The sequence below is a fragment of the Salvelinus fontinalis genome, chromosome 9, assembly GCF_029448725.1.
Source record: "Salvelinus fontinalis isolate EN_2023a chromosome 9, ASM2944872v1, whole genome shotgun sequence".
NCBI classification, from domain to species: Eukaryota; Metazoa; Chordata; class Actinopteri; order Salmoniformes; family Salmonidae; genus Salvelinus; species Salvelinus fontinalis.
In genome coordinates this window covers 31712199-31740102 of record NC_074673.1, presented here as the reverse complement: position 1 = coordinate 31740102, position 27904 = coordinate 31712199, and the positions used below count along the sequence as shown (strand labels likewise).

The following is a 27904-nucleotide window of genomic DNA, read 5'->3' as shown; positions in this document are numbered from 1 at the left end:
AGCAGTTAAATGATATTTATTTAAAATAAGATTTTAGGTCTGCAAAGGACAGAGGAGAGGATTGTCTTACAATCTTACCCAGAGATTCAGAGAAGCACATAAACGAAGCATAGAACCAAATGCAATTATTGGAACAGTTGGCTCCCATGTGCACTTACTTCCTGGTACATGACATCATCTCTGCTGACCTCACATCCAAAATAAGACTAATTTAATATCCCCTTTATTCATAAAAAAATCTATTTATTATAATTATAGAAAGAAAAGACCACTTGAACACTTTGGAGAGTTGTAGTATTGCTTCAAATATCATTAGCTGAAGAAGTGGCATGTTGAAAATAAAACAAACTATCTGGGTGTTTTTTCACACAACCACACGCTTGTCCTCTCCTGAGGGATATATTACAAAGTAGGATCAATGAGTTGGCCAGATAACCAGCACAAATATCCTGAAATAACTTATTTTTTTTATACTTTTGAAATGGCATGCTCTAATTGACTTAACAAACAAAAACACATATCTAAAATTAGAATTTCTTAATTAACCAGAAAATCGAAAGTTCTTTCTGGTTGTTTATCAAAGTTAGTTGGCTGACTCATTGATCCTGCTTTGCAGTATATCCCTCTGTTCATGCTCCACACGCTGAGCTGTAAAACTAATCTGAGATGTCTCTATCTCCCTACATGGGGCTAAAATACTAAAAACATAAACATAAATAACAACGGTACATTAATTTGGCAATTTTACAAAACACAGCTTCAAGAGTCCATCCAGTGTCCGCTTTTCCATTCTGGGTTCTGAAAATGAAAACAACGACAACAATAACAACAACAACATAAAGGAGAGCTTTCTGTGGCTGGAGAGATGGGTGGACAGGAGAAAGAGGGGAAGACCAGGAGACAGAGGGAATGGAAACTCTGTGTTGGTTCTGTTGGTTCCGGCATCAGACCTCTCCAGAAGATTGACTGTCTGTTCTTCACGTGTAGCACGTTCCATGTCCGTGTTAAGTCTCCTCTCTGTCCGTGTGTTGAGTGGAGAGGCTGAGGTGAGTACAGGTGGCTAAGTCTCCTCTCTGGCTGAGGTGAGGGTAGTACTGTAGTGAACAGACAAAGAGGTATGTAGTACTGCTGGTCTGTAGTGGGCAGACAAATTGGTCTGTAGTCTTTAAGTCTTTCTCAACAGGGTCAGATAAATCAGGAAGTCCATATCAGATAACATGTGCCATTGAATCTGCACACAGGCACACACACTCACATATGCACAAACATTCCTCTATGTACAGTACACAGTTGCTTTCTATTTTTCCACACACACAAGCACACCCCCCGTGGCTCCCTAAGTGGTAAGTTCCTCCCCATTGGCCTCCTGCTTGGTCCTTCTCAGGTTGCTCTTCATCTTCACAAACTCAGGGGTGTTCTCCTGCTCCTCCTCATCCTTCTGCTGGTCCAACTCAAGCTAAACATACACGATAGAGAAGAAAGTTAGGTTACATGTTAGTACAAGTACATGTCAGCATGTGTGTGTGATCCCCAACTGTCCTCTCCCTCTCTCTGTGTATTTATTTTCTCAAATGCCATCAGTCTGTCTATCTTTACAGTGTTGGGTGTGTATGAGTAACACAGCGTGTGTGTGTGTGTGTGTGTGTGTGTGTGTGTGTGTGTGTGTGTGTGTGTGTGTGTGTGTGTGTGTGTGTGTGTGTGTGTGTGTGTGTGTGTGTGTGTGTGTGTGTGTGTGTGTGTGTGTGTGTGTGTGTGTGTGTGTGTGAATGTGTGTCTACCTGTTCTAGTTTCTGTTGTCTCTTCATGAGCTCTATCTCCAGGTCGCTCCTCTTGGTGTGGGCCTCCTGCTCCTCCTTCTGGGCCTTGAGGACCTGCTCTCTCTTTCTCTTCTCCAGAACCTTCTGGAGCTCTGGTTTGTTCTGAGGAGCTAGGCCCCTTGGAGAAGCAACCAATCACAGATGTTATTATAGTACTTCCACAGCCAATGACAAGGAACTTTACTTACACAGACACACACAACTAATAATTGACCTGATTACAGTACGGACAGAGACAGGCAGTTCTACATTGATCTATCCATCACTTCCTATTCAGAGAAAGTTACATAAAGCTAAACCATCCCAGATTAGCCCACATCTAGTAATCTTAGGCAAACTAGGGGCCATGGCTGGACTGGACAGGAATTGGCATTGGGATTAGGAGATTGAGATTATGTGATGAAATGCATGATGGCGGCGGGTCTTGACTTGACCATACACACAGATCAGTGTTAAGACACACAATTAGTGAATATCAATCAATCAAATGTACCCGCCTGTCTACAAATCATATCAACCTCTTTCCTAATATAGCTATCCCTTTCTTTCATTGAGCTGTACCTTCTGCCAGAGATGACATGCCATTGATGAAACAGGCGTTTCCATTTTGTTGTTATACTACTGTGTAAAGTTCGGGTTTTAGGTTTCAGATATTTAATCTGAAAGAGGACAGGGCCATCTGAGTACAAACACCTATTAGTGAGATGACCACAATAATACCAGTATATTAAAGCCTAAATCTGAACCCTCAAACACTGTCTTGTTTTCAATTCATTCATGCAGTGTCTAACTACATTATTGAATGCCCTAGATTTAACTTAAAATGTTGTTCAGTAGGACAAAAACGGAGAACCTAAATGAGTGTTCTGAATAGACAAGATCTAATAAGATAGAATAGTGTGTGGTGTGCATGTGTGTGTTATATATAGCCTGACCTCCATCCCTGTACATTTCAACAAAAGAGGTTAAATTAGTCTCAAAGATGCAGTTCTAAACGTCTCTTCTCTGTGCACACGCGTGTGTATGTGTGACTGAACATCATAGGTAGTTGAGGAGAGTGAGAGACCCTCTGCGGGAGATGTTCTAATCCTCCTTGCACAACGTTCCCTTCCTGTCCCTCCCTCCCTCCCTCCCTCCCTCCCTCCCTCCCTCCACCCATCTCCCTTTTTCTCTCCCTCCCTCCCTCTATCCATCTCTCTTCCTCTCAACCATCCATCTCTCTCATCATCACTAATCCGCTACACCCCAAACATTTCTCTCCATCTTCTTCCTCTCCTTCTCCTCTCTATAATATGATCTCTTTCTTCTCTCCTCTGTATCTCTCGTCCCCTATTCTCTCTCCTACATATTTTTACCCTCATCTCCTCCACAAAAAATACTAAAACCCAGTCAAAACATCTCCTCTTTCATATCAGTTCTAAATCAATATAGTCTAAAGTATATACCTCATACCAACACTGAAACCCACATAAGACAAGCACAATCTGTGTCCATCTCAATTTCACCCCTAACCCACTCCCTCTAACTCTCTCCCCCCTTTCTCCATCCCTCCATACTCCAGAGCCCTGTGTTCATGTCCATAATGCACATGGTTCTGAGCAGCGTGCTAACAGACAGGGCACAGTGATGTAACATCTGTCAACAGTACACACTGTGTTGGTGTGTGTGTGTTTATATATAGCATAGCAACAAGGCCTTGAGCATCTGTCTATTCAGCATGAGAAAAGACAGACTTGAGCGTCAGCACTGAGGCCGTCAAACACACGCACACACAGTCACACATGAATACAAATGAGCATGCACTCATAACCAGTGTGATTTGCTGCCACGGTCCATTCTGTAACTTACATCTTTCCCAGTGGTAACTGAAGGTACAACAAAAACATTCAGCCCAAAAAAATCTAAAATACAATTCTGAATTTACCAAGACCCACCCATTTATTTTAACCATAAATGGTAAAATTACTCTGCAGAGGCAGAGCTTTTCACCGGAAACACAATTATAGATTGTAAAAGTTATAGATTGTGATTGTTGTGTTGTTCTGTGCTATACTAATATTGAAAGTGTTCGGGTAGGAGGAACATTTCCGTGCAGTAAAAGCATGTTTTTACGTAATAGTTCTGAGACAGCAGAATGCACTAAAGGTTTTCTATAATAGTTCTTATTAAAGTTTCATGCATTAAGGTTTACATAACACTACTGTGATGTGTCTCCCCGGGGGTACCCCCGATACAGGATGTCATAGTGTAACGGAGGTGAAATGGCTAGCTAGTTAGCGGGTACGCGCTAGTAGCATTTCAATCAGTTACGTCACTTGCTCTGAGACTTAAGTAGTGTTGCCCCTTGCTTTGCAAGGGCCTCGGCCTTTGTGGAGCGATGGGTAACGACCGTGCTTCGTGGGCAACCGTTGTTGATGTGTGCAGAGGGTCCCTGGTTCGCGCCCGTGTCGGGGCGAGGGGACGGTTTAAAGTTATACTGTTACATTGATGCTGTTGACCCGGATCACTGGTTGCTGCGGAAAAAGGAGGAGGTTGAAAGGGGGGTGAGTGTAACGGAGGTGAAATGGCTAGCTAGTTAGCGGGTACGCGCTAGTAGCATTTCAATCAGTTACGTCACTTGCTCTGAGACTTAAGTAGTGTTGCCCCTTGCTTTGCAAGGGCCGCGGCTTTTGTGGAGCGATGGGTAACGACCGTGCTTCGTGGGCGACCGTTGTCGATGTGTGCAGAGGGTCCCTGGTTCGCGCCCGGGTCGGGGCGAGGGGATGGTTTAAAGTTATACTGTTACAATAGCATAGCAGCACACTGCAGTAGAACGCTGTCACACACGCCTAACAACAGATCTAGGATCAGCTAACTAAAACCTCTATCCTAACCTTAACCAATAGACGTAGGACAACCTATCTGACCCCGAAGAAACACTGGATTATAAACAGAAACAGTAGGTGATCATAAACCTCTGATAGATCACACAGTCAAAAGTCTGAGTTGAAGGTGAGGGTTATAAACTGTTCATAACCACCCTCATTGTCTTGGACTTCATCCATCCTCAGTCAGGGCCAGGATTTATGTCTACCATAACACAGTGAGCACAGTGAGCTAAACTGGTGTTTATCATCCATTGATGAATAGAAACTTGTTTACAGTTTCCCTCTTTTGAGTAAGACAGGGATCTGGGAATCAGACAACTGGGAAAGAAAATGCAGTAGACACAGGTGAAATGGAGTGGAAGAAGGAGAGGTGAAGTGTGTGTTGTGTTGCCCCCAGTCCCCTCACCTCTTTTGGTTCATCATGAGTTCTCGGTGGAGGTCCTGGTGGTTTCTGGAGCTCTTGACTGGGTTCAACAGCTTCTTGGGTTTGATCAGCTCCTCACAGTCCCCCTCCAGATAGTCCGGCTCAGCCATTACACCCCTGCCCAGAGACAGAGACAGACCTGTGTCCACACACCGATCTGAGGGGATTCAATATGTTATTAGTCATTTATTATATGATTCATTTTCTACTGTAATGGTTAACTACCCAAGCACTCTCTCTCGCTCTCTCGCTCTCTCGCTCGCTCTCTCGCTCTCTCGCTCTCTCTCTCTCTCTCACATACACACACACATTCTAAAATCACACCTCACTGTAGGCACCATTACATGTAGCTGTTTTAAGGCATTGTGTTTTTCTGTGCCCAGACATTACGACCCCCACTACTGATGGCAGAGTCTGGAGTTACATAATCATTCCATTCCACCACAGGAATGTTCTATTCTCCATAAGGTTAACCATATCTGCATACAGACAGACTGCTCTCACGGCAGGTTTCTCAAATGCCGCTCTGAGAACAACAATACAATCATATACAAATCTCCACTTCTTTGTATGGATATTCTGTATTTAAAATACAATACAGAGATTGCATTGGGATATATTACTACACACATATAATACGAGTTGATAAGCTAATCAGACATCAATCATCAAACAGGGAGTTCATCTCATGTTCTATTCTCACAAACTGCTTTCAATATCCAAATATAAAAGCTACACATTTCCATTTCATATACTTGGTTCTATTCAGATCATCAGAGCACAATTTCCTGCAGCCACCAAATGAATGAGTGCTATGTATGGATAGTATCCTATATGTAGGATGTTCTATCTATTTCATATAGCCTACAGCTGATTTGTGTGTCCAAGACCATTTCCCCCATTGGAGACACTCCATTGTATTCGAAAACTCATTATAGAACATGAAATATGGCTATCCCGACACAGATAACTTCATAACGCCACAACTACTGACAATCAGGATAACAGTACCCACACAGACATGAAAAAATCTAACCCAGTATCCATTCATTACCATGGCCAGGTATAACAAGTTATGAGATACACTTACATCGGTAAAACATATGCATAATAAGACCGGCTAGAAGACGTCAAGTTTTCATCAAACAACGCACATTTTTACAAACTCTCCAACTTACCCTGCAGGAGGTGAGGAAAAACTGGTATTCTACACATAGTCGCCATCTGGACTATTGATTAGAAGTCATAATAATAATAATAATGATAATAGTGGTACTGTACTATCAATAGCCTGGTATGACCTCTGGACAGGAGAAGAGAAAACAGAGGAGCTCCTGCATGCAGCTGTTCTACTCAGGCGAGAATGGAGCCTCTGGTTGGAATGAGCTTTGATGAGATGCACTATTATCTAATAGCAGCCCGCTACACACATGCCCTCCCCTCCCCTCCCCTCCCCTCCACTCACTCACTCACTCACTCACTCACTCACTCACTCACTCACTCACTCACTCACTCACTCACTCACTCACTCACTCACTCACTCACTCACTCACTCACTCACTCACACACACACTCACTCACACACACACACACACACACACACACACACACACACACACACACACACACACACACACACACACACACACACACACACACACACACACACACACACACACACTCTCTATCTCTCTCTCTCTCTCTCTCTCTGGAAACGTCAAATAACCAACAACAAGCTATTCTCTTTCTCAGAGTTCAAAGGTGAGCTAGGTGTGTAATTGGTCGCATTCCAATGTGTATGTGTTTCTATGAATTAGTAGCCTAGGCCAAAAGTACTCTGAGATGTTAGAACTGTGGGCATTACTTAGGTAATAGTAACATTTCATAGCCTATGACATAAGAAGCATTTCTCAGAATGGATCATCAGCATCACGCAGTGTAGGCTAGATGACCAAAAACACCCCATCTGCAATATAGGCCTGCAGCCTACTTCGTAATAAAATAATTAAAAAACACAAGTTCTAAACATCATAAATTGAAAGTTGATTCTGTGTGTAAGCCGATGTGTTGAATGTACAACAACAATAATAACATCACAAGCATGGAGCTGTAATACTGTGTCCCATTAAAAACAAGTGCGCTGAAGATATGTAATGTTTCTATCTCACCACTAGAGCTCGCTGCTGCCTCACATTCCAGAGAAGACCATAACAAAGAGCCAGTTACATAACAAAGAGACAGATAAACAACCATGTCTCCCACACGTTTTGAATGGGGTGTTTCTCTTGATGAGGGCCAGATGTACTAAGTATTTGCATGAGAGGAACAGTCGATAAATAATTTGCATGAGAGGAACATCCTCAGAGAGGAACAGTCGACAAAGAAAAACAGAAAGATGATATTTAGATCCCATTATGTGAGAGATGAGACCATTGTTTTTTACACCGTGTGGGGTATACATGTGCAGACATTGCACTTGAACAAAACAAAACGTTTTGTCGTCATAAATACACATAACCCCTGAAGGCAATAGTGTGTGTGCTCATGCATACTGTGTGTATGCGTGTCTGTGCTGTGGGTGTGCATGTGCTGATTGTGTACATCAAAAGCAATAACCGTAAGTGTGAGCAGCGGTGGGTAGCGGAGCAAGCAGGTGGGGGGTGTTAAGCATTCGTTTGGCTTAACACATCTGGTGGCAGTTCCACCTCCTCGCCTCATGGGAAAAGGAAGTGACATAGGGAGTTGAAAGGGCCAAGGCTCACCTCCTATCCCCTCTAAAGTCCCAGACGGGCTACATCTCAATAGTCTACATTTTACTATCCTCATCTCGTTTTCTTCGTGATCAATTATCAGGGACGACCGGACTGGTGAAAATACAGTTTGGAAAATCTACCTGTGGTTTTTTAAATAATAAAAGAGAAGAGTATGGAGACATGTCCTCTCCCTTCTTGCCTGGGACAGACAGACATTCAGTGAGGTGTGACATACTGCCACCAGACTTGCGCACTACAATACTGTCACAGAGAGCTCTGTCCTTTCTTTCCCATCTAGTTGGTCACTCAACCGTCTGTGTGGTCATACTCCCCAGAGGAATCCTTTGCCTAGGAAGGTGACACACATGACAGTAAAAAACACACACACACCCTCCCATCTTATTCTGTGGGACATATCTGTCAACACTAAGACCCAATCACCATTTATAGGTCAAAGGTAAACAGCTTTCAACACCGTGTGTGTGTGTGTGTGTGTGTGTGTGTGTGTGTGTGTGTGTGTGTGTGTGTGTGTGTGTGTGTGTGTGTGTGTGTGTGTGTGTGTGTGTGTGTGTGTGTGTGTGTGTGTGTGTGTGTGTGTGTGTGTATGTGTGTGTGTGTACATTACTTTTCTGGAGTGCACTTCCTGTTATTCCAGGCATCCCAATTAAAACAGCTCGTTCATTTTTATAGGTGTAGGAACCAGACGGCTTTTATGGGGAATCTCAATTGCATACTTCTCGCGTCCTCTCGCCTCCCTCTCAAAACCCATTGGAGGAGAAGGTCAGAGGGGCGGGACCTAGGAGGAGACGAGTATGCAATTGAGATCCAGTTATGACCGACAACCTAAACACAGAGGAACTAACACTGTAAACACACATGTGTTCAGAGGACACTGTTGTACTGCCCACACAGGAGAGGAGTCAAACTGCAGTCTTCATCTTCTTTTTTACTCTTTGCATGTCACCCCTGCCACGACCTCTACGCGACTATGACCTCACATGCTGTGTGTGAGTGACACTGGGAAACCAGCGGGTAGGAGATAGGGGTGAAAGGTAAAAATAAACAGAGAGAGATAGAGACAGGGAGAATCAGAGGCTGTCAACATCTCAAAGCAATACTAATGAGTGAACTAATGGGTGAGTACTTTCTGATTGGGTGTCCATTTGTGTTTGTATTTCTAAGTAGGAAAGAGTGAGAGGGAGGAAGGAAGGAAGGGAGGGAATGACGGTGTGAGTGTGTGTATAAAGGAGGTGTGTGTATAAAGGAGGTGTGTGTGTGCGTCCCTGTGTCTACCCTTGCAGGCTGCATTAGGGCTAATTGAATGACAGTCCTGGCACTGCACACAGAGTGCTGCACTAGGCTATTGCATCAGCATGGCTTGCTCTTCATTGGGTCTGAGCTAACAGCAGCACTAGAAGTTTCAACAGACATGCACGCACACACTCACGTATGTCCGCATGCACACACAAACTTTCTGTTGTTGGCCTGGTGCCGAGGGTGTGAGTGATGACTGGTCACCATGGTGATGGTGGAAAATTGACAGTTGAGTGGAAGTTGTGAGATGATTTAGACTAAAATAATCTAAATGATGGGAAATTACACTTGCTTATTGCAAGGTCGGAGGTTGAGAGAACCTCTTTCACTTTGTTCATGTAGTTCTGATGAGTGAGAGGGAGAGATATGCCCCCCTACCCCCCACAACAACACACAACACACACATACACAGGCAGTTAGGAAAGCAAAGGCTAACTTTTTCAAACAGAAATTTGCATCCTAAAGCACAAACTCCAAAAGGTTCTGGGACACGGTGAAGTCCATGGATAATAAGAGCACCTCCTCACAGCTGCCCACTGCACTGAGGCTAGGAAACACTGTCACCACCAATTAATCTACGATAATCGAGAATTTCAATCAGCATTTTTCTACGGCTGGCCATGCATTTCCACCTGGCTACCCCTACCCCGGTCAACAGCTCTGCACCCCCCACAGCAACTTGCCCAAGCCTCCCCCATTTCTCCTTCACCCAAATCCAGATAGCTGATGTTCTGAACGTGCTGCAAAATCTGGACCCCTACAAATCAGATGGGCTAGATAATCTGGACTCTCTCTTTCTAAAATTATCCACCGCAATTGTTGCAACCGCTATTACTAGCCTGTTTAACCTCTTTCGTATTGTCTGAGAACCCTAAAGATTGGAAAGCTGCCGCGGGCATCCCCCTCTTCAAAGGGAGAGACACTCTAGACCCAAACTGTTATAGACCTATATCTATCCTGCCCTGCCTTTCTAAAGTTTTCAAAAGCCAAGTTATTAACAAACAGATCACCGACCATTTCGAATCCCACCGGACCTTCTCCGCTATGCAATCTGGTTTCCGAGCTGGTCATGGGTGCACCTCAGCCACGCTCAAGGTCCTAAACGATATCATAACCGCCATCGATAAAAGACAATACTGTGCTGTCGTCTTCATCGACCTGGCCAAGGCTTTCGTCTCTGTCAATCACCGCATTCTTATCGGCAGACTCAACAGCCTTGGTTTCTCAAATGACTGCCTCGCCTGGTTCACCAACTACTTCTCAAATAGAGTTCAGTGTGTCAAATCGGAGGGACAGTTGTCATGGACCTCTGGCGGTCTCTATGAGGGTGCCACAGGGTTCAATTCTCGGGCCGACTCTTTTCTCTGTATACATCAATGATGTCGCTCTTGCTGCTGGCGATTCTCTCATCCACCTCTATGCAGACGACACCATTCTGTATATTTCTGGCCCTTCTTTGGACACTGTGTTAACAAACCTCCAGATGAGCTTCAATGCAATACAAGACTCCTTCCTTGGCCTTTAACTGCTCTTAAATGCAAGTAAAACTTTTTGCATGCTCTTCAAACGATCGCTGCCCGCACCCGCCTGCCCGTCTAGCATCACTACTCTTGACGGTTCTGACTTAGAATATGTGGACAACTACAAATATCTAGGTGTCTGGTTGGACTGTAAACTCTCCTTCCAGACTCACATTAAGCATCTCCAATCCAAAATTAAATCTAGAATCGGCTTCCTATTTCGCAACAAAGCATCCTTCACTCATGCTGCCAAACATACCCTCGTAAAACTGACTATCCTACCGATCCTTGACTTCGACGATGTCATTTACAAAATAGCCCCCAACACTCTACTCAGCAAATTGGATGCAGTCTATCACAGTGCCATCTGTTTTGTCACCAAAGCCCCATATACTATCCACCACTGCGACCTGTATGCTCTCACTGGCTGGCCATCGCTTCATATTCATCACCAAACTTACTACATTTGCACACACTGTATATAGATTTTCTATTGTGTTATTTACTGTACGTTTGTTTATCCCATGTGTAACTCTGTGCTGTTTATGTCGCACTGCTTTGCTCTGTCTTGGCCAGGTCGCAGTTGTAAATGAGAACTTGTTCTCAACTGGCCTACCTGGTTAAATAAAGGTGAAATAATAAATAAATAAAAACATTTAGCTGTGAAGAAAACCATGAGAAAAAGACTGACAGCGGAGAGATGGAGAGATGAGGAGGAGGGGGAACGGAGGAATATGTGGAACAGTGACATTTAGCAGCTCAGATTTTGTTTCTCACTCAGGTCCCCACACAAAGTGCACACACCCAGAATGAGTTTCAGGTGGCTGAGGTTTGGTTAGTATTTCCTGTCCCAGAGCTAGAATTTGAAGGGGCTGAGGAGAGGGCTGGAATTTTAGGGTCTCTTCCCTGAATGACTGCTGGGAGATCACCGCTCCCTTCACACACACACACTGGATGATGTCAAATTGGGGTTCTGGTTCTATACATCAGACTTTTCTCAGAACACACACCCACATAGAGCTGAGTGAGTCATGTCAGGCATGCTCTGTGTCAGACACTAGGAATGTAAACTGAACTACAAACGTCACTTCAGGTCACAAGGAGGAGCCCTGTAAGGCTGTAAATTCATAACACTGGGAATACTGAAACAGTGAAAGGGAACATTTGGGAACTCTAATCAGCCCTGATGTCATTCCTCAGGGAACAGTGAAAACAGTGAGACAGCCCAAGTACAACACATCCTATCAGTATCAGCCTACCACTGAGGGATTTAGCAGTTCAGCCACCAGCCAAGAGACACACCACAACATCATGTCTACAGGCACAGAGAATGTTGGTTTCCTCAAGTACACAGTTCTTGTCCATTTCAGCTTGTGCAAACTTGTCTTTTCTGGGAAGTGAAAGTGCAACAGCAGCATTTCCCAACCATGACCTGAGCATTTAACATGCCATGGTCAGAGTGTACGAGCGGCTCGAGTTAGGGTTGAATTCTACGTCGGGCAGAAATTACTGTTTGAATCAGGAAAGTTACCTCTCACGACCTCTACAAGGCAGAACATTGAATAAAATGAAATGTTAACATACTTTACCGGTTGCCCGTGCGGTTGTTCCTTTTGGTGGTAGGAATTTGAGATAATATATCCATAAAGTATAATTACATCAACTTTTCAAAGCGCTAGTAGTGTGTTCAGATTTATATCACCTGAAGCATGTGCTAGTGCATGTATTTTCATCTTGTGCGCATGATGTAATTGTACTTTCCGGTGGATATATTGTCTCACATTCCTACCGCCAAAAGGACCACCCGGTTATTTAATTTCATGTTTTGGCTTGTAGAGGTCGTGAAAGGAAACTTTCCTGGTTCAAACGCTCATCTCTGCCTGACATACAGTATAATGAATTCAATGCAAGTCAACGTTGAGTTTATAGCAAAGGATATTTGTAGCTTTGTTCATAAACCTATCTGTACAGAGATGTTCTCTCCCTCTCCTTGCCACACCCAGGCATCTTCCTGTGGGGCAATCTCCACACTGTACAGTGAGATGGCTCCACTTAATGTGTACTTCCTGTTGATAGGAGCTTTCTGTGTCAAACTGAGTAACTACCCAACCCAACTAGCTAACTACCTAACTAACCAACTAGCTAACTCGTTGGTCCCGGTTCTACATTAAAACCCAATGTATCTCTGAAACCTGTGAAGATAAACTGTCTGTTTTAGTTCAACTCAGCAGATTTTCTGAGGCACTGAGTGTGGTATTTAGCCGTGAGCTTTAGCCTATCTCTTAGTTTGACACAAAATAGATATACTGGGAGGGAAAAGTGAAGTCATGTTCCTCCCCCATTGTTAAGGGTTCTTTTTCAAGGAGAGGCTTGTGTTATCATACACACGCTCACACACGTTATGACTGGCAGGGTCAGAGGCAGAATAAAGAGTGAATGGAGCTCATTGAAAGAGCAGAGGCATCAGTTTGAGTCCCGCCATAGGAATGTGATGAACCTGCAGAACTATTGTAATACTGGAGCACGGCCCCATCCACACATACAGTACACACCTCAGAGAACAGAGGATAGTAGAGTGAAATACACAGGTGGCTGTGTAACTAACCATATCTTGTCCTCCAGACAGACAAGCAAAGGGGAATCAAAGCCTGTTCATAACCCCCCCCCCCCCCACACACACACACACTGACATCCCTGCTGGACACCTGCCTCACAAATGATGGGGGTGGGGTAGAGGGGGCTGTTTTGGGTGACAGCTGCCCCTCTCTCCTGTCCCCCTGACACAATGGCAGCTCTATGGGTCACATATACCCCCTCACAGCTGGGACCAACACATGTGTGCATAAGAATGCTCAAGGTATATCTGACCAACCCTATCTCTTCACTTTAGGTCAGACACCACCGCGAGGAGGAATGACCTTACTTCAACAGACGCACAAACTGTTAGAACAGGCAGTCAGACCTCTGCAGATCTCTTATTGTGAGCTAAGCCCTGATTGGATGGAGGGTATGGTAGCACGGATTAGGTCTCCTTTGTTTACATGCTGCTGCAGAAAACAGCATCAACAACAACTGTTTCCATTAGCAACATGTTTGATACCATAACAGAGAGAGACAGACAGATACACATACACATGCACCACAGGGGCACAAAAACACACACACAGAACAGGGTAATGATACACAAACACAAACACTAATTGAACACATTGGTCACAACAAGGTGTCCCAAAAGCAGACTAATAGGAGTTATCATCATACAGTGTCTTTGTTCTCTTTTGTGTTTTGTTGTAAATTGCAGCACAAATCAGGAGTTGTAATGTAGCAAAACACAATATACAGACAAAAAATGTTTTCAATCTTTTTTGTCAACAAGCTATTTTCAATATACTGCTTGACAGAGACGCTAAGCTGTTAGCTATCAAGCTAACGAAGTTGGTACCAGATGAGTTTTGCAATGGAGCCCTCTTTGTCTGGAGAAATAAATGAACGGTTCTAAGCTTTGTTTCGGGAAAAAACGGATCACTCAGAGTTCCAATGGAACACAATTGTTTGCTTGCCCGAGGATTTTAGGCTTGAGGTGGCTTCCTTGATCACACAGGTTGCCAGTCTACGTAAGAAACTGGGGAAAACGCAGAGTGGAATGTTAACATTTTATATGCCGGTGGTTGGACAGTGTTCACGCTTGTTGGGTGCATCTCCGACTTGTCGTTTGTCATTATCTGACTGGCCGGTGTTGACCGGAGCTCCCCCATCTGATAGTGGAGTCAAAGTTGCACAGCAAGAGGAGCAAGGCAATCAACGATGGTCGTATGTTACGGGCTGTGGAAGTCGAAGGCAGCGGCCTTCCGCAATGCAGTCTACACTCCCAACGAGAGGCCCAGAGAGGAAACAAACAACGAATAGTCTGCAGCCTCAGTGCCTACTACTACGATTTTGAAGTCGGCAATCTTCCGTCCCTGCTCTGGATCGAGTGGGGCTTCTCCATCTGTCAGAGGCCTGCACCAGCCACCGGGAGCCACGGGTTCAAGTTATCCTGCCTCTCGCCAGTCCATAAGGGGTTATTTGAATCCTGTGAAGCATGGGAGTGGACGGATTTCCTCATCCTTCTTGCCAGCAGTGATTTTGGGCAGCTCCATGGTAAGATTTGTGACCGTTCCTGGTGCAAAAACAATCGCCTATCCAGGAGCGAGAGTAAATGACATTACTAAGCTGCTCCCGAATGTACTACGTCAGGACATGGAAATCGATTCTATCGGAGTCCATGTGGTTTTAATGACATTATGAAGGGCAGCTCTGAACAGTTGCAACTGGATTTTAAAGAGTTGACTGACTCTGCTAAACACTAACAAAAGACCCATCATATCTGGCCCTCTGCCCTCTCTGATCATATCTGGCCCTGTGCCCTCTCTGATCATATCTGGCCCTGTGCCCTCTCTGATCATATCTGGCCCTGTGCCCTCTCTGATCATATCTGGCCCTGTGCCCTCTCTGATCATATCTGGCCCTGTGGCATCTCTGATCATATCTGGCCCTGTGCCCTCTCTGATCATATCTGGCCCTGTGCCCTCTCTGATCATATCTGGCCCTGTGCCCTCTCTGATCATATCTGGCCCTCTGCCCTCTCTGATCATATCTGGCCCTGTGCCCTCTCTGATCATATCTGGCCCTGTGCCCTCTCTGATCATATCTGGCCCTGTGCCCTCTCTGATCATATCTGGCCCTCTGCCCTCTCTGATCATATCTGGCCCTCTGCCCTCTCTGATCATATCTGGCCCTGTGCCCTCTCTGATCATATCTGGCCCTGTGCCCTCTCTGATCATATCTGGCCCTGTGCCCTCTCTGATCATATCTGGCCCTGTGCCCTCTCTGATCATATCTGGCCCTGTGCCCTCTCTGATCGTATCTGGCCCTGTGCCCTCTCTGATCATATCTGGCCCTGTGCCCTCTCTGATCATATCTGGCCCTGTGCCCTCTCTGATCATATCTGGCCCTCTGCCCTCTCTGATCATATCTGGCCCTGTGCCCTCTCTGATCATATCTGGCCCTGTGGCATCTCTGATCATATCTGGCCCTGTGCCCTCTCTGATCATATCTGGCCCTCTGCCCTCTCTGATCATATCTGGCCCTGTGCCCTCTCTGATCATATCTGGCCCTGTGCCCTCTCTGATCATATCTGGCCCTGTGCCCTCTCTGATCATATCTGGCCCTGTGCCCTCTCTGATCATATCTGGCCCTGTGCCCTCTCTGATCATATCTGGCCCTGTGCCCTCTCTGATCATATCTGGCCCTGTGCCCTCTCTGATCATATCTGGCCCTGTGCCCTCTCTGATCATGTCTGGCCCTGTGCCCTCTCTGATCATATCTGGCCCTGTGCCCTCTCTGATCATATCTGGCCCTGTGCCCTCTCTGATCATATCTGGCCCTGTGCCCTCTCTGATCATATCTGGCCCTGTGCCCTCTCTGATCATATCTGGCCCTGTGCCCTCTCTGATCATATCTGGCCCTGTGCCCTCTCTGATCATATCTGGCCCTGTGCCCTCTCTGATCATATCTGGCCCTGTGCCCTCTCTGATCATATCTGGCCCTGTGCCCTCTCTGATCATATCTGGCCCTGTGCCCTCTCTGATCATATCTGGCCCTCTGCCCTCTCTGATCATATCTGGCCCTGTGCCCTCTCTGATCATATCTGGCCCTGTGCCCTCTCTGATCATATCTGGCCCTGTGCCCTCTCTGATCATATCTGGCCCTGTGCCCTCTCTGATCATATCTGGCCCTGTGCCCTCTCTGATCATATCTGGCCCTGTGCCCTCTCTGATCATATCTGGCCCTGTGCCCTCTCTGATCATATCTGGCCCTGTGCCCTCTCTGATCATATCTGGCCCTCTGCCCTCTCTGATCATATCTGGCCCTGTGCCCTCTCTGATCATATCTGGCCCTGTGCCCTCTCTGATCATATCTGGCCCTGTGCCCTCTCTGATCATATCTGGCCCTGTGCCCTCTCTGATCATATCTGGCCCTGTGCCCTCTCTGATCATATCTGGCCCTGTGCCCTCTCTGATCATATCTGGCCCTGTGCCCTCTCTGATCATATCTGGCCCTGTGGCATCTCTGAATCGCAGCATTGAACGCTTTAGCAGGATTCTTTCTCTTCACAACTGGCTATGTGATTATTGCAGCTCAATGGGTGTAACTTTTGTTGACAATTTCGATACCTTTTGGAAACAAAACACATTTTATAAGGAGGTGGGAACCACTCAAATCATTTGGGTTCCTGGATCCTTTCACAGCATTATAAAGCTGCGTTGAGACAATGACTTATCAATGACTCAAGCCCAGTTCAGTTAATACCTAACATTGTGACACAGAGTTAATACCTACCATTGTGACACAGACTCTGCTGATCCTACAGCTATTGAATGCAGTAATCATGTCCCTATGAACCAGAGTTATACTGTTAGCACCGAGGCGGTGTGCCCTAGTAGGACATCCACTGTGTGCAGCTTACCTGCACTAACATAAATAACATGAACATATCTACATCTGCTAAGCGTCTCAGTAAAGCAATGAAAACAAGTAAGCATCCCAGAAGTAAGTGCTCAAAAAGCCCACGTTAACATATGAAGCTTAAGAAACAAGGTTCCTGAAATCAATAATTTGCTAGTAACAGATGACATCCATATTCTGACTATCTCTGAAACTCACTTAGATAATACCTTTCATGATACAGTGGTAGCAATACAAGGTTATAACATTTACAGAAAATATAGAAATGCCAATAGTGGAGGTGTTGCTGTTTATATTCAGAACCACATTCCTGTAAATATTAGAGAGGACCTCATGTTAAATACTGTTGAAGTAATATGGCTACAGGTTCATCTGCCTCACCTAAAGCCCATTCTGGTGGGAAGCTGCTATAGACCACCAAGTGCTAACAGTCAGTATCTGGATAACATGTGTGAAATGCTTGATAATGTATGTGATATCAACAGAGAGGTATATTTTCTGGGTGATTTAAATATTGACTGGCTTTCATCAAGCTTCCCACTCAAGAAAAAGCTTCAGTGTAACCAGGGCTTGCAACCTGGATCAGGTTGTCAGTCAACCTACCAGGGTAGTTACAAACAGCGTGTATTGATAACATGTATTGATCACATCTTTACTAATGCTGCAGAAATGTGCTTGAAAGCAGAATCCAGATCCATCGGACGTAGTTATTTTTTTATTTATTTTTTATTTCACCTTTATTTAACCAGGTAGGCTAGTTGAGAACAAGTTCTCATTTGCAACTGCGACCTGGCCAAGATAAAGCATAGCAGTGTGAACAGACAACAACACAGAGTTACACATGGAGTAAACAATAAACAAGTCAATAACATGGTAGAAAAAAGAGAATCTATATACAATGTGTGCAAAAGGCATGAGGTAGGCAATAAATCGAATAATTACAATTTAGCAGATTAACACTGGAGTGATAAATCATCAGATGATCATGTGCAAGAAGAGATACTGGTGTGCAAAAGAGAAGAAAAGTAAATAAATAAAAGCAGTATGGGGGTGAGGTAGGTAAATTGGGTGGGTAGTTTACAGATGGACTATGTACAGCTGCAGCGATCGGTTAGCTGCTCGGATAGCAGATTTTTAAAGTTGTTGAGGGAGATAAAAGTCTCCAACTTCAGAGATTTTTGCAATTCGTTCCAGTCGCAGGCAGCAGAGAACTGGAAGGAAAGGCGTCCAAATGAGGTTTTGGTTTTAGGGATGATCAGTGAGATACACCTGCTGGAGCGCGTGCTACGGGTGGGTGTAGCCATCGTGACCAGTGAACTGAGATAATGCGGCACTTTGCCTAGCATAGCCTTGTAGATGACCTGGAGCCAGTGGGTCTGACGACGAACATGTAGCGAGGGCCAGCCGACTAGGGCATACAGGTCGCAGTGGTGGGTAGTATAAGGTGCTTTAGTAACAAAACGGATGGCACTGTGATAAACTGCATCCAGTTTGCTGAGTAGAGTATTGGAAGCTATTTTGTAGATGACATCGCCGAAGTCGAGGATCGGTAGGATAGTCAGTTTTACTAGGGTAAGTTTGGCGGCGTGAGTGAAGGAGGCTTTGTTCCGGAATAGAAAGCCGACTCTAGATTTGATTTTGGATTGGAGATGTTTGATATGAGTCTGGAAGGAGAGTTTGCAGTCTAGCCAGACACCTAGGTACTTATAGATGTCCACATATTCTAGGTCGGAACCGTCCAGGGTGGTGATGCTAGTCGGGCGTGCGGGTGCAGGCAGCGAACGGTTGAAAAGCATGCATTTGGTTTTGCTAGCGTTTAAGAGCAGTTGGAGGACACGGAAGGAGTGTTGTATGGCATTGAAGCTCGTTTGGAGGTTAGATAGCACAGTGTCCAGGGAAGGGCCGGAAGTATACAGAATGGTGTCGTCTGCGTAGAGGTGGATCAGGGAATCGCCCGCAGCAAGAGCAACATCATTGATGTATACAGAGAAAAGAGTCGGCCCGAGAATTGAACCCTGTGGTACCCCCATAGAGACTGCCAGAGGACCGGACAACATGCCCTCCGATTTGACACACTGAACTCTGTCTGCAAAGTAGTTGGTGAACCAGGCAAGGCAGTCATTAGAAAAACCGAGGCTATTGAGTCTGCCGATAAGAATATGGTGATTGACAGAGTCGAAAGCCTTGGCCAGGTCGATGAAGACGGCTGCACAGTAATGTCTTTTATCGATGGCGGTTATGATATCGTTTAGTACCTTGAGCGTGGCTGAGGTGCACCCGTGACCGGCTCGGAAACCGGATTGCACAGCGGAGAAGGTACGGTGGGATTCGAGATGGTCAGTGATCTGTTTGTTGACTTGGCTTTCGAAGACCTTAGCTAGGCAGGGCAGGATGGATATAGGTCTGTAACAGTTTGGGTCCAGGGTGTCTCCCCCTTTGAAGAGGGGGATGACAGCGGCAGCTTTCCAATCCTTGGGGATCTCAGATGATACGAAGGAGAGGTTAAACAGGCTGGTAATAGGGGGTGCGACAATGGCAGTGGACAGTTTCAGAAATAGGGGGCCCAGATTGTCAAGCCCAGCTGATTTGTATGGGTCCAGGTTTTCCAGCTCTTTCAGAACATCTGCTATCTGGATATGGGTAAAGGAGAAGCTGGGGAGGCTTGGGCGAGTAGCAGCGGGGGGGGCGGGGCTGTTGGCCAAGGTTGGAGTCGCCAGGTGGAAGGCATGGCCAGCCATTGAGAAATGTTTGTTGAAGTTTTCGATTATCACGGACTTATCAGTGGTGACCGTGTTATCTAGCCTCAGTGCAGTGGGCAGCTGGGAGGAGGTGCTCTTGTTTTCCATGGACTTTACAGTATCCCAGAACTTTTTGGAGTTAGAGCTACAGGATGCAAATTTCTGCTTGAAAAAGCTGGCCTTTGCTTTCCTGACTGACTGCGTGTATTGGTTCCTGACTTCCCTGAACAGTTGCATATCACGGGGGCTCTTCGATGCTATTGCAGTTCGCCACAGGATGTTTTTGTGCTGGTCGAGGGCAGTCAGGTCTGGAGTGAACCAAGGGCTATATCTGTTCTTGGTTCTGCATTTTTTGAACGGAGCATGCTTGTCTAATATGGTGAGGAAGTAACTTTTAAAGAATGACCAGGCATCCTCAACTGACGGGATGAGGTCAATATCCTTCCAGGGTACCCGGGCCAGGTCGATTAGAAAGGCCTGCTCGCAGAAGTGTTTCAGGGAGCGTTTGACAGTGATGAGGGGTGGTCGTTTGACCGTGGACCCGTGGCGGATACAGGCAATGAGGCAGTGATCGCTGAGATCTTGATTGAAGACAGCAGAGGTGTATTTGGAGGGCAAGTTGGTCAGGATAATGTCTATTAGGGTGCCCATGTTTACGGATTTAGGGTTGTACCTGGTGGGTTCCTTGATGATTTGTGTGAGATTGAGGGCATCAGGCTTAGATTGTAGGACTGCCGGGGTGTTAAGCATATCCCAGTTTAGGTCACCTAACAGAACAAACTCTGAAGCTAGATGGGGAGCGATCAATTCACAGATGGTGTCCAGGGCACAGCTGGGAGCTGAGGGGGGTCGGTAGCAGGCGGCAACAGTGAGAGACTTATTTCTGGAGAGATTCATTTTTAAAATTAGAAGTTCGAACTGTTTGGGCATAGACTTGGAAAGTATGACAGAACTTTGCAGGCTATCTCTGCAGTAGATTGCAACTCCTCCCCCTTTGGCAGTTCTATCTTGACGGAAAGTGTTATAGTTGGGTATGGAAATCTCAGAGTTTTTGGTGGCCTTCCTAAGCCAGGATTCTGACACGGCAAGGACATCAGGGTTGACAGAGTGTGCTAAAGCGGGTAAGGCAAACTTGGGGAGGAGGCTTCTGATGTTGACATGCATGAGGCCAAGGCTTTTTCGATCACAGAAGTCAACAAATGAGGGTGACTGGGGACATGCAGGGCCTGGGTTTACCTCCACATCACCCGAGGAACAGAGGAGTAGTAGGATGAGGGTGCGGCTAAAGGCTATCAAAACTGGTCGCCTAGTGCGTTGGGGACAAGGAATAAAAGGAGCAGATTTATGGGCGTGGTAGAATAGATTCTGGGCATAATGTGCAGACCAGGGTATGGTGGGGCACGGGTACAGCGGAGGCAAGCCCAGGCACTGGGTGATGATAAGAGAGGTTGTATCTCTGGACATGCTGGTCTCAATGGGTGAGGTCACCGCATGTGTGGGGGGTGGGACAAAGGAGGTATCAGAGGTACGGAGAGTGGAACTACGGGGTCCATTGCAAACCAAAACAATGACAACTAGCCTGAACAACAGTATGCAAGGCATATTGATATTTGAGAGAGACATACAATAAGGCATAAAGTGATTGCAGGTCATGATTGGGAGAGCTAGCTAAAACAGCAGGTGAAATAACAGCAGCTGCTAGCAGCAGTTATCACAATATAGTAGCCATATCAAAGAAAATCAAAGTTCTAAAGGCGGGGCCTAATATAGTGTATAAGAGGTCATACAATGTGTTTTGTAGGGATTCCTATGTTGTTGATGTAAAGAATATTTGTTGGTCCGTTGTGAGTAATAAGGAGCAAACAGACACTGCACTTGACACATTTATGAAATAGCTTATTCCAATTACTAATACGCATGCACCCATTTATAAAATGACTGTAAAAACTGTTAAATCCCTGTGGATTGATGAGAAATTGAAAAATTGTATGGTTGAGAGGGATGAGGCAAAAGGAATGGCAAATAAGTCTGGCTGCACAACCGATTGGCAAATGTATTGCAAATTGAGAAATCATGTGACTAAACTGAATAAAAAGATGAAGAAACTACACAATGAAACAAAGATAAATGACATAAAGAATACAAGTTAAAAGCTTTGGAGCACCTTAAATTAAATTTTGGGGAGAAAGGCAAACTCAGCTCGATCATTTATTGAATCAGATGGCTCATTCATCACAAAACCAACTGATATTGCCAACTACTTTAATAATGTTTTTTTCATTGGCAAGATCAGCAAATTTAGGTGTAACCTGCCAGCAACAAACACTGACACTACATATCCAAGTATATCTGACCAAATTATGAAAGACAAGCATTGTAATTTTTTATTCCGTAAAGTGAGTGTGGAAAAGCCACCGGGGTCAGACAACTTGGATGGAAAATTACTGAGGATAAGCCCCCGGGGTCTGACAACTTGGATGGAAAATTACTGAGGATAAGCCCCCGGGATCTGACAACTTGGATGGGAAATTACTGAGGATAAGCCCCCGGGGTCTGACAACTTGGATGGAAAATTACTGAGGATAAGCCCCCGGGGTCTGACAACTTGGATGGAAAATTACTGAGGATAAGCCCCCGGGGTCTGACAACTTGGATGGAAAATTACTGAGGATAAGCCCCCGGGGTCTGACAACTTGGATGGAAAATTACTGAGGATAAGCCCCCGGGGTCTGACAACTTGGATGGAAAATTACTGAGGATAGTAGCGTACGATATTGCCACTCCTATTTGCCATATATTCAATTTAAGCCTACTAGAAAGTGTTTGCCCTCAGGCTTGGAGGGAAGCAAAAGTCATTCCGCTACCTAAGAATAGTAAATCCCCCTTTACTGGCTCAAACAGCCGACCAATCAGCCTGTTACCAACCCGTAGTAAACTTTTGGGAAAAATTGTGTTTGACCAGATACAGTACTATTTCACAGTAAACAAATTGACAACAGACTTTCAGCATGCTTAAAGGGAAGGACACTCAACAAGCACAGCACTTACACAAATGGCTGATGATTGGCTGAGAGAAATTGATAATAAAAAGATTGTGGGGGCTGTTTTGTTAGACTTCAGTGTGGCTTTGATTTTATTGATCATAGTCTGCTTCTGGAAAAATGTATGTGTTATGGCTTTACACCCAATACTATTTTGTGGATAAATAGTTACCTGTCTAACTGAACACCGAGGGTGTTCTTTAATTGAAGCCTCTCCCACATAATCAAGGTAGAATCAGGAATTCCCCAGGGCAGGTGTCTAGGCCCCTTACTTTCTTCAATCTTTACTAATGACATGCCACTGATTTTGCCTAAAGTCAGTGTGTCTATGTATGCGGATAACTCAACACTATACATGTCAGCTACTACAGCGACTAAAATGACTGCAACACTTAACAAAGAGCCGCAGGAACAAATCATTTACTAAACCCTAAACCTCAACTAAATCTAAATAATGTAGAAATTGAGCAAGTTGAGGTGACTAAACTGCTTGGAGTACCCTGGATTGTAAACTGTCATGGTCAAAACATGTTGATATAACAGTAGCTAAGATCGGGAGAAGTCTGTCCATAATAACAGCACTATCGACAAGGCTGGTCCTGCAGGCCCTAGTTTTGTCGCACCTGGTGTACTGTTCAGTTGTGTGGTCAGGTGTCACAAAAAGGGACTTAGGAAAATTGCAATTGCCTCAGAACAGGGCAGCACGGCTGGCCCTTGGATGTACACAGACTGCTAATATTAATAATATGCCCACAAGACATGCCACCAGAACAGAACAGAAAGTCCAGAACAGACTATGGGAGGTGCACAGTACTACATAGTCCATGACTACATGGAACTCTGTTCCACATCAAGTAACTAATGCAAGCAGTAAAATTAGATTTAAAAAACAGATCAAATTACACCTTATAGAACAGCGGGGACTGTGAAGCAACATAAACATAGGCACATACACATGCATACACACACACGATAACATATGCACTATACACACACGTACACTTGGATTTTGTACTGTAGATATGTGATAGAGGTGGAGTAGGGGCCTGAGGGCACACAGTGTGTTGTGAAATCTGTGAATGTATTGTAATGTTTTTAAAATTTTATAAACTGCCTTAATTTTGCTGGACCCCAGGATTAGTAGCTTCTGCCTTGGCAGCAGATAATGGGGATCCATAATAAATACAAGTACAAATTACGGCTCTGAAACTCTTGCCCATTATAATAACTATGGTCAGTTAGTTAGTTGGCCTACTCGGTGATTTTAGTTTCCGACGGTAATGCGGTCATGTACCTCCATTCTGAACAAAGACTGTGTGTGTGTGTGTGTGTGTGTGTGTGTGTGTGTGTGTGTGTGTGTGTGTGTGTGTGTGTGTGTGTGTGTGTGTGTGTGTGTGTGTTAAATAATACAGGATCATATGTCTTATCATTTGACTCAGCCTAGGTGTTAATCTAATGAATGCAGCTCAAACTCCCATTCTCCTGTATCCTTCAGCCCGACGAGCTCTCTTACTGTTGGGAGGGGAGCTTTTAGAGTCTCTCTGTGTTACTCTCTGTGTTTCTGTGTGTAAGTGTGTAAACCCATTTTCTTTTAAATACAGAGTGGCTGGTGTGGTAATGGTACTTTATTCTGATTGAGGCTCCTAAACCAATGAAGAGAAATCAATGCAGAGCCATAGAGAAGGTGTGTGTGTGTGGATGCATTCATGTCTTTGTTCCATGCCATAAACATTATTCAGAGAGGTAGTGTATGAATATGTAATAATAAAACTGTGTTGGTGTGTAAGTGCGTAAGCACATGCTGTATGGCCCCATCGTTTGTTTTATTAATGTTATTGAACACCATTTGTAGGGCAGAAAGAGAGAGTAAAACATGTTGCAGGTGTGTGACCGCCTCCAGCCCTCAGCTCTATCATCAAGTCTAGTACACACAGAGGGAAGGGGAGAGACCTCCCCCCTCCTCCCCATGCCGCCATAATGCGGATCCATGGCAACCATAGCGCCAGCATGGTGTAAATAAATCCTTTGTGTTCTAGGGTTCTATCACTTCATTGCATGAAGCATTGCATCGTGGCTTATAGGTTATGGGCAATTCCATGGTAAAGGAATTACGCTGATTCAAAACTTTAACACAGCATACAACTCTATGCACAAGAACTACGTTTAACAATTTACACAGAACATTTGACAAAAACACATTTTACTTGAAGAACAGTACAAATGCAACGTTTGGTAACAGAATCATTATGTTACCAAACTTTGCATCTGCACTGTATCTTATGTAGCCTAGCCTAGCCTAGCCTATACACATACTGTATATCCAGATCATACTCAGCAAAGTGATCTACTGTCAGTGAACCAGTGGTTGTCGAGCACATAACAAAGACAAGTCTTTATTATGACATGATCATATGATTTTATCCAAGACAAATATATATATGTGGAGCATGTGGCAATCAGACTCACAACCTCCAACTCTAGCGGAGTCATCTGAGGCAGATCAAGCCCTAAAAGACCAGCTCTTTGTATCAGATCAGGAAGATTTCAATGGTAGTGCAGAGAGGGACTGTCATAGCATGAAGATCTCGACTGCAAACAAAGAGCAGAGACTCACACACACACTGCTGTTACAGTAGACAGACACACACACTCTGATAGAGATAAAGATACAAACACACAAAGAAACACACGCATACGCAGACCCAGACTTACACAAGGTAGACTTTCCTGCTCATAAATGCTTATCATATGGGAGGAGGTTAGTGTAAACTAAATCAGAGAGAGAGAGAGAGAACTAGACCAAGAGAGAGCTAGAGGGAGGTATGTGCAGCATTGGCAGTATAGGTCTGCTCAGAATAGTCTGCTGACTAATGAACATGGTTGTCCTACTCCAACCACACAGCGACACAGAGAAATATGGCACACTGATTGATCTACAGTATATACCTAGAGGGCCCTAAACACACATGTGCATTCTGAGATATGGACAAATTCCATTCCAGAATAACAGAGACAGGGACACATCCATTCCAGAATACCGGCGATATGGACACATTCCATTCCAGAATACCTAAGACAGGGACACATTCCATTCCAGAATACCTGAGACAGGGACACATTCCATTCCAGAATACCTGAGATAGACATTTATTTGAGGCGTATTGCTGCACGCTGCAGTTGGTAATGTATATCCTTGATACATCACTGGGGATGATATGTCTGCATTCCATGGAGAACCCTACCAGTGTGTGTGTGTGTGTGTGCGTGTGCGCGCGCGCGTGTGTCCCATACGGGAAACATGATGAACAAAGAAAGAGCAGGATCAGGGGAAGCGAGAGCAAGATAGAGAGAGAAAAAGAGAGAAAAGGAGGGGGTAGTTCAAAGATCAGAAAACAGATGTAAAGCAAACTGCCTTCTAAATGACTACCACATGTGTTGGTACTTCCCTCTCTTCCCCACTCACTCACTCTCTCTACTCTGGAACACAGTGCAACTCACTCCCTTTCTCTTATTCATCTATTTCACTCATCTCTCCCATCTCATTCTCTTTTGCTCACCCTTTATTCATATTTATCCCCTCCAACTCTCTGGCAGCCCCTGATTACTTACTGTAAGTGAACTTCAGAGAAATGACTCAAGACAATTATTTCCTCAGTGACCCAATGACTTGTTTACTTAAACTCTAGACTCTCCTGACAGACTTAACATTGCATGTAAGATGTGGTTCTGAGTTCCAAGGTCAATTCCAACTAGTATCTGTAGAATAGAATACTTTATGGACCTCGAGATTGACTCGCTCCCATACCTTGCTGCACTTCTGTCTGATAGATAGGAGATACTTCTGAATTGAGTATGGTTAAAGTTTGACTACTGTAGCTGTCAGGAGGAGCCTTGTCTATATGTTATTACTGACTACACACACACACACACAGTGGATTTCTGGTTGACAGTGATAGACCAGTGTGTCAGTGATTACTAGGGCCATGTGCTCCAGACAGCAGAGCAGTTCATCATGGCCTGTCTATATGATGCTGTCAAACACTGGGACACACACAACCTCATAAACAGTTGATCACTCAGACTTCAGCTATCCAACTCCAAAATAACAAAAGGCACCTACCTGATAAAGCGGGAATCTTAGCCCACTTCAGTAACAATATGTAGCCTGCAGTCCTATCTGTCGATATCAAATAAGTACAGAAAATCACTCATACACATTGCTTCATAAGATTTCAATTAACATGTTCCATAAACTCATAGGTTAAACTTCCTCAAGTTTATAAGGATTGATTGGAGGCAGACAGATGGGCGAAACAACGGTCTGATTCTAAATATATGCTGCTTCTTTCTTCACTGTCCCGTTCGTAAGCGAAACAACACGCGCTTCTGAAGCAACAATGAGCCCAGAGTTTTTTTCTATAACCTCCAATACAACACTTATCATCGCGGCTTTGTTTTAAGAATATTAAACAAAACTAGACTAGATTTTTATATATCGAGCACTACACGCGGACCAATGTATATGTTATAACCAAAGCAGGCACACTGCTTTGTGTACTGTGCGCTCAGACAGACAGACAGACAGACAGACAGACAGAACAAAAACGCGCGTGCGCACGCGCACACACACACTCACACACACACACCTACCTAAACTCGATCCCGACGTTACTTCTCCAAATGGACTAGTTTAATAATTGAAAGGACAAAGTGGTTTTTAGCCTCATCGGTGCGTCTCCAGATCACTTCTCCGTTTAGGTTTAGCTGCTATTCTGCTTTTCTCATTCGAAACTGTTCAACTGCACACACATACACACTCGGGACCCATAGAAAATGTAGATTAATGCTGAATGGGCGGCCCATTGTGATGTCATACTCCTCCTCTCTTTCTCTATCTGCTCAAGCTGTTGACCGGAGAGACAT

General features: G+C 44.7%; 1 protein-coding gene across 3 annotated transcripts; it reads right to left on the bottom strand.

Moving 5' to 3' along the window:
- Nucleotides 1-27898, bottom strand: LOC129862423 (protein FAM107B-like). 3 transcript variants are annotated; one of them, XM_055934096.1, is made up of 4 exons: nt 27632-27898; nt 5091-5265; nt 1779-1935; nt 1-1456 (listed from the first exon to the last, which is right to left on the bottom strand). In XM_055934096.1, exons 2-4 carry the CDS (start codon nt 5216-5218, stop codon nt 1337-1339), a joined length of 405 nt encoding a protein of 134 aa, XP_055790071.1. In that variant the 5' UTR covers nt 5219-5265; nt 27632-27898; the 3' UTR covers nt 1-1336. The 3 variants fall into 3 exon arrangements, with proteins under 3 accessions (XP_055790071.1, XP_055790073.1, XP_055790070.1); XM_055934098.1 differs by lacking the exon at nt 27632-27898 and adding an exon at nt 27102-27559; XM_055934095.1 differs by lacking the exon at nt 27632-27898 and adding an exon at nt 6287-6501.
- Between the last annotated feature and the right edge of the window lie 6 nt (nt 27899-27904).

Excerpts from the sequence above, each read along its gene's own strand:
- LOC129862423 (XM_055934095.1), bottom strand. The coding sequence starts at position 6,332 with ATGGCGACTATGTGTAGAATACCAGTTTTTCCTCACCTCCTGCAGG. Across the intron at positions 5,266-6,286 it reads TTTTCCTCACCTCCTGCAGG|ATCGGTGTGTGGACACAGGT; the intron begins GTAAGTTGGAGA and ends GAATCCCCTCAG. Across the intron at positions 1,457-1,778 it reads GACAACAGAAACTAGAACAG|CTTGAGTTGGACCAGCAGAA; the intron begins GTAGACACACAT and ends GTGTATGTTTAG.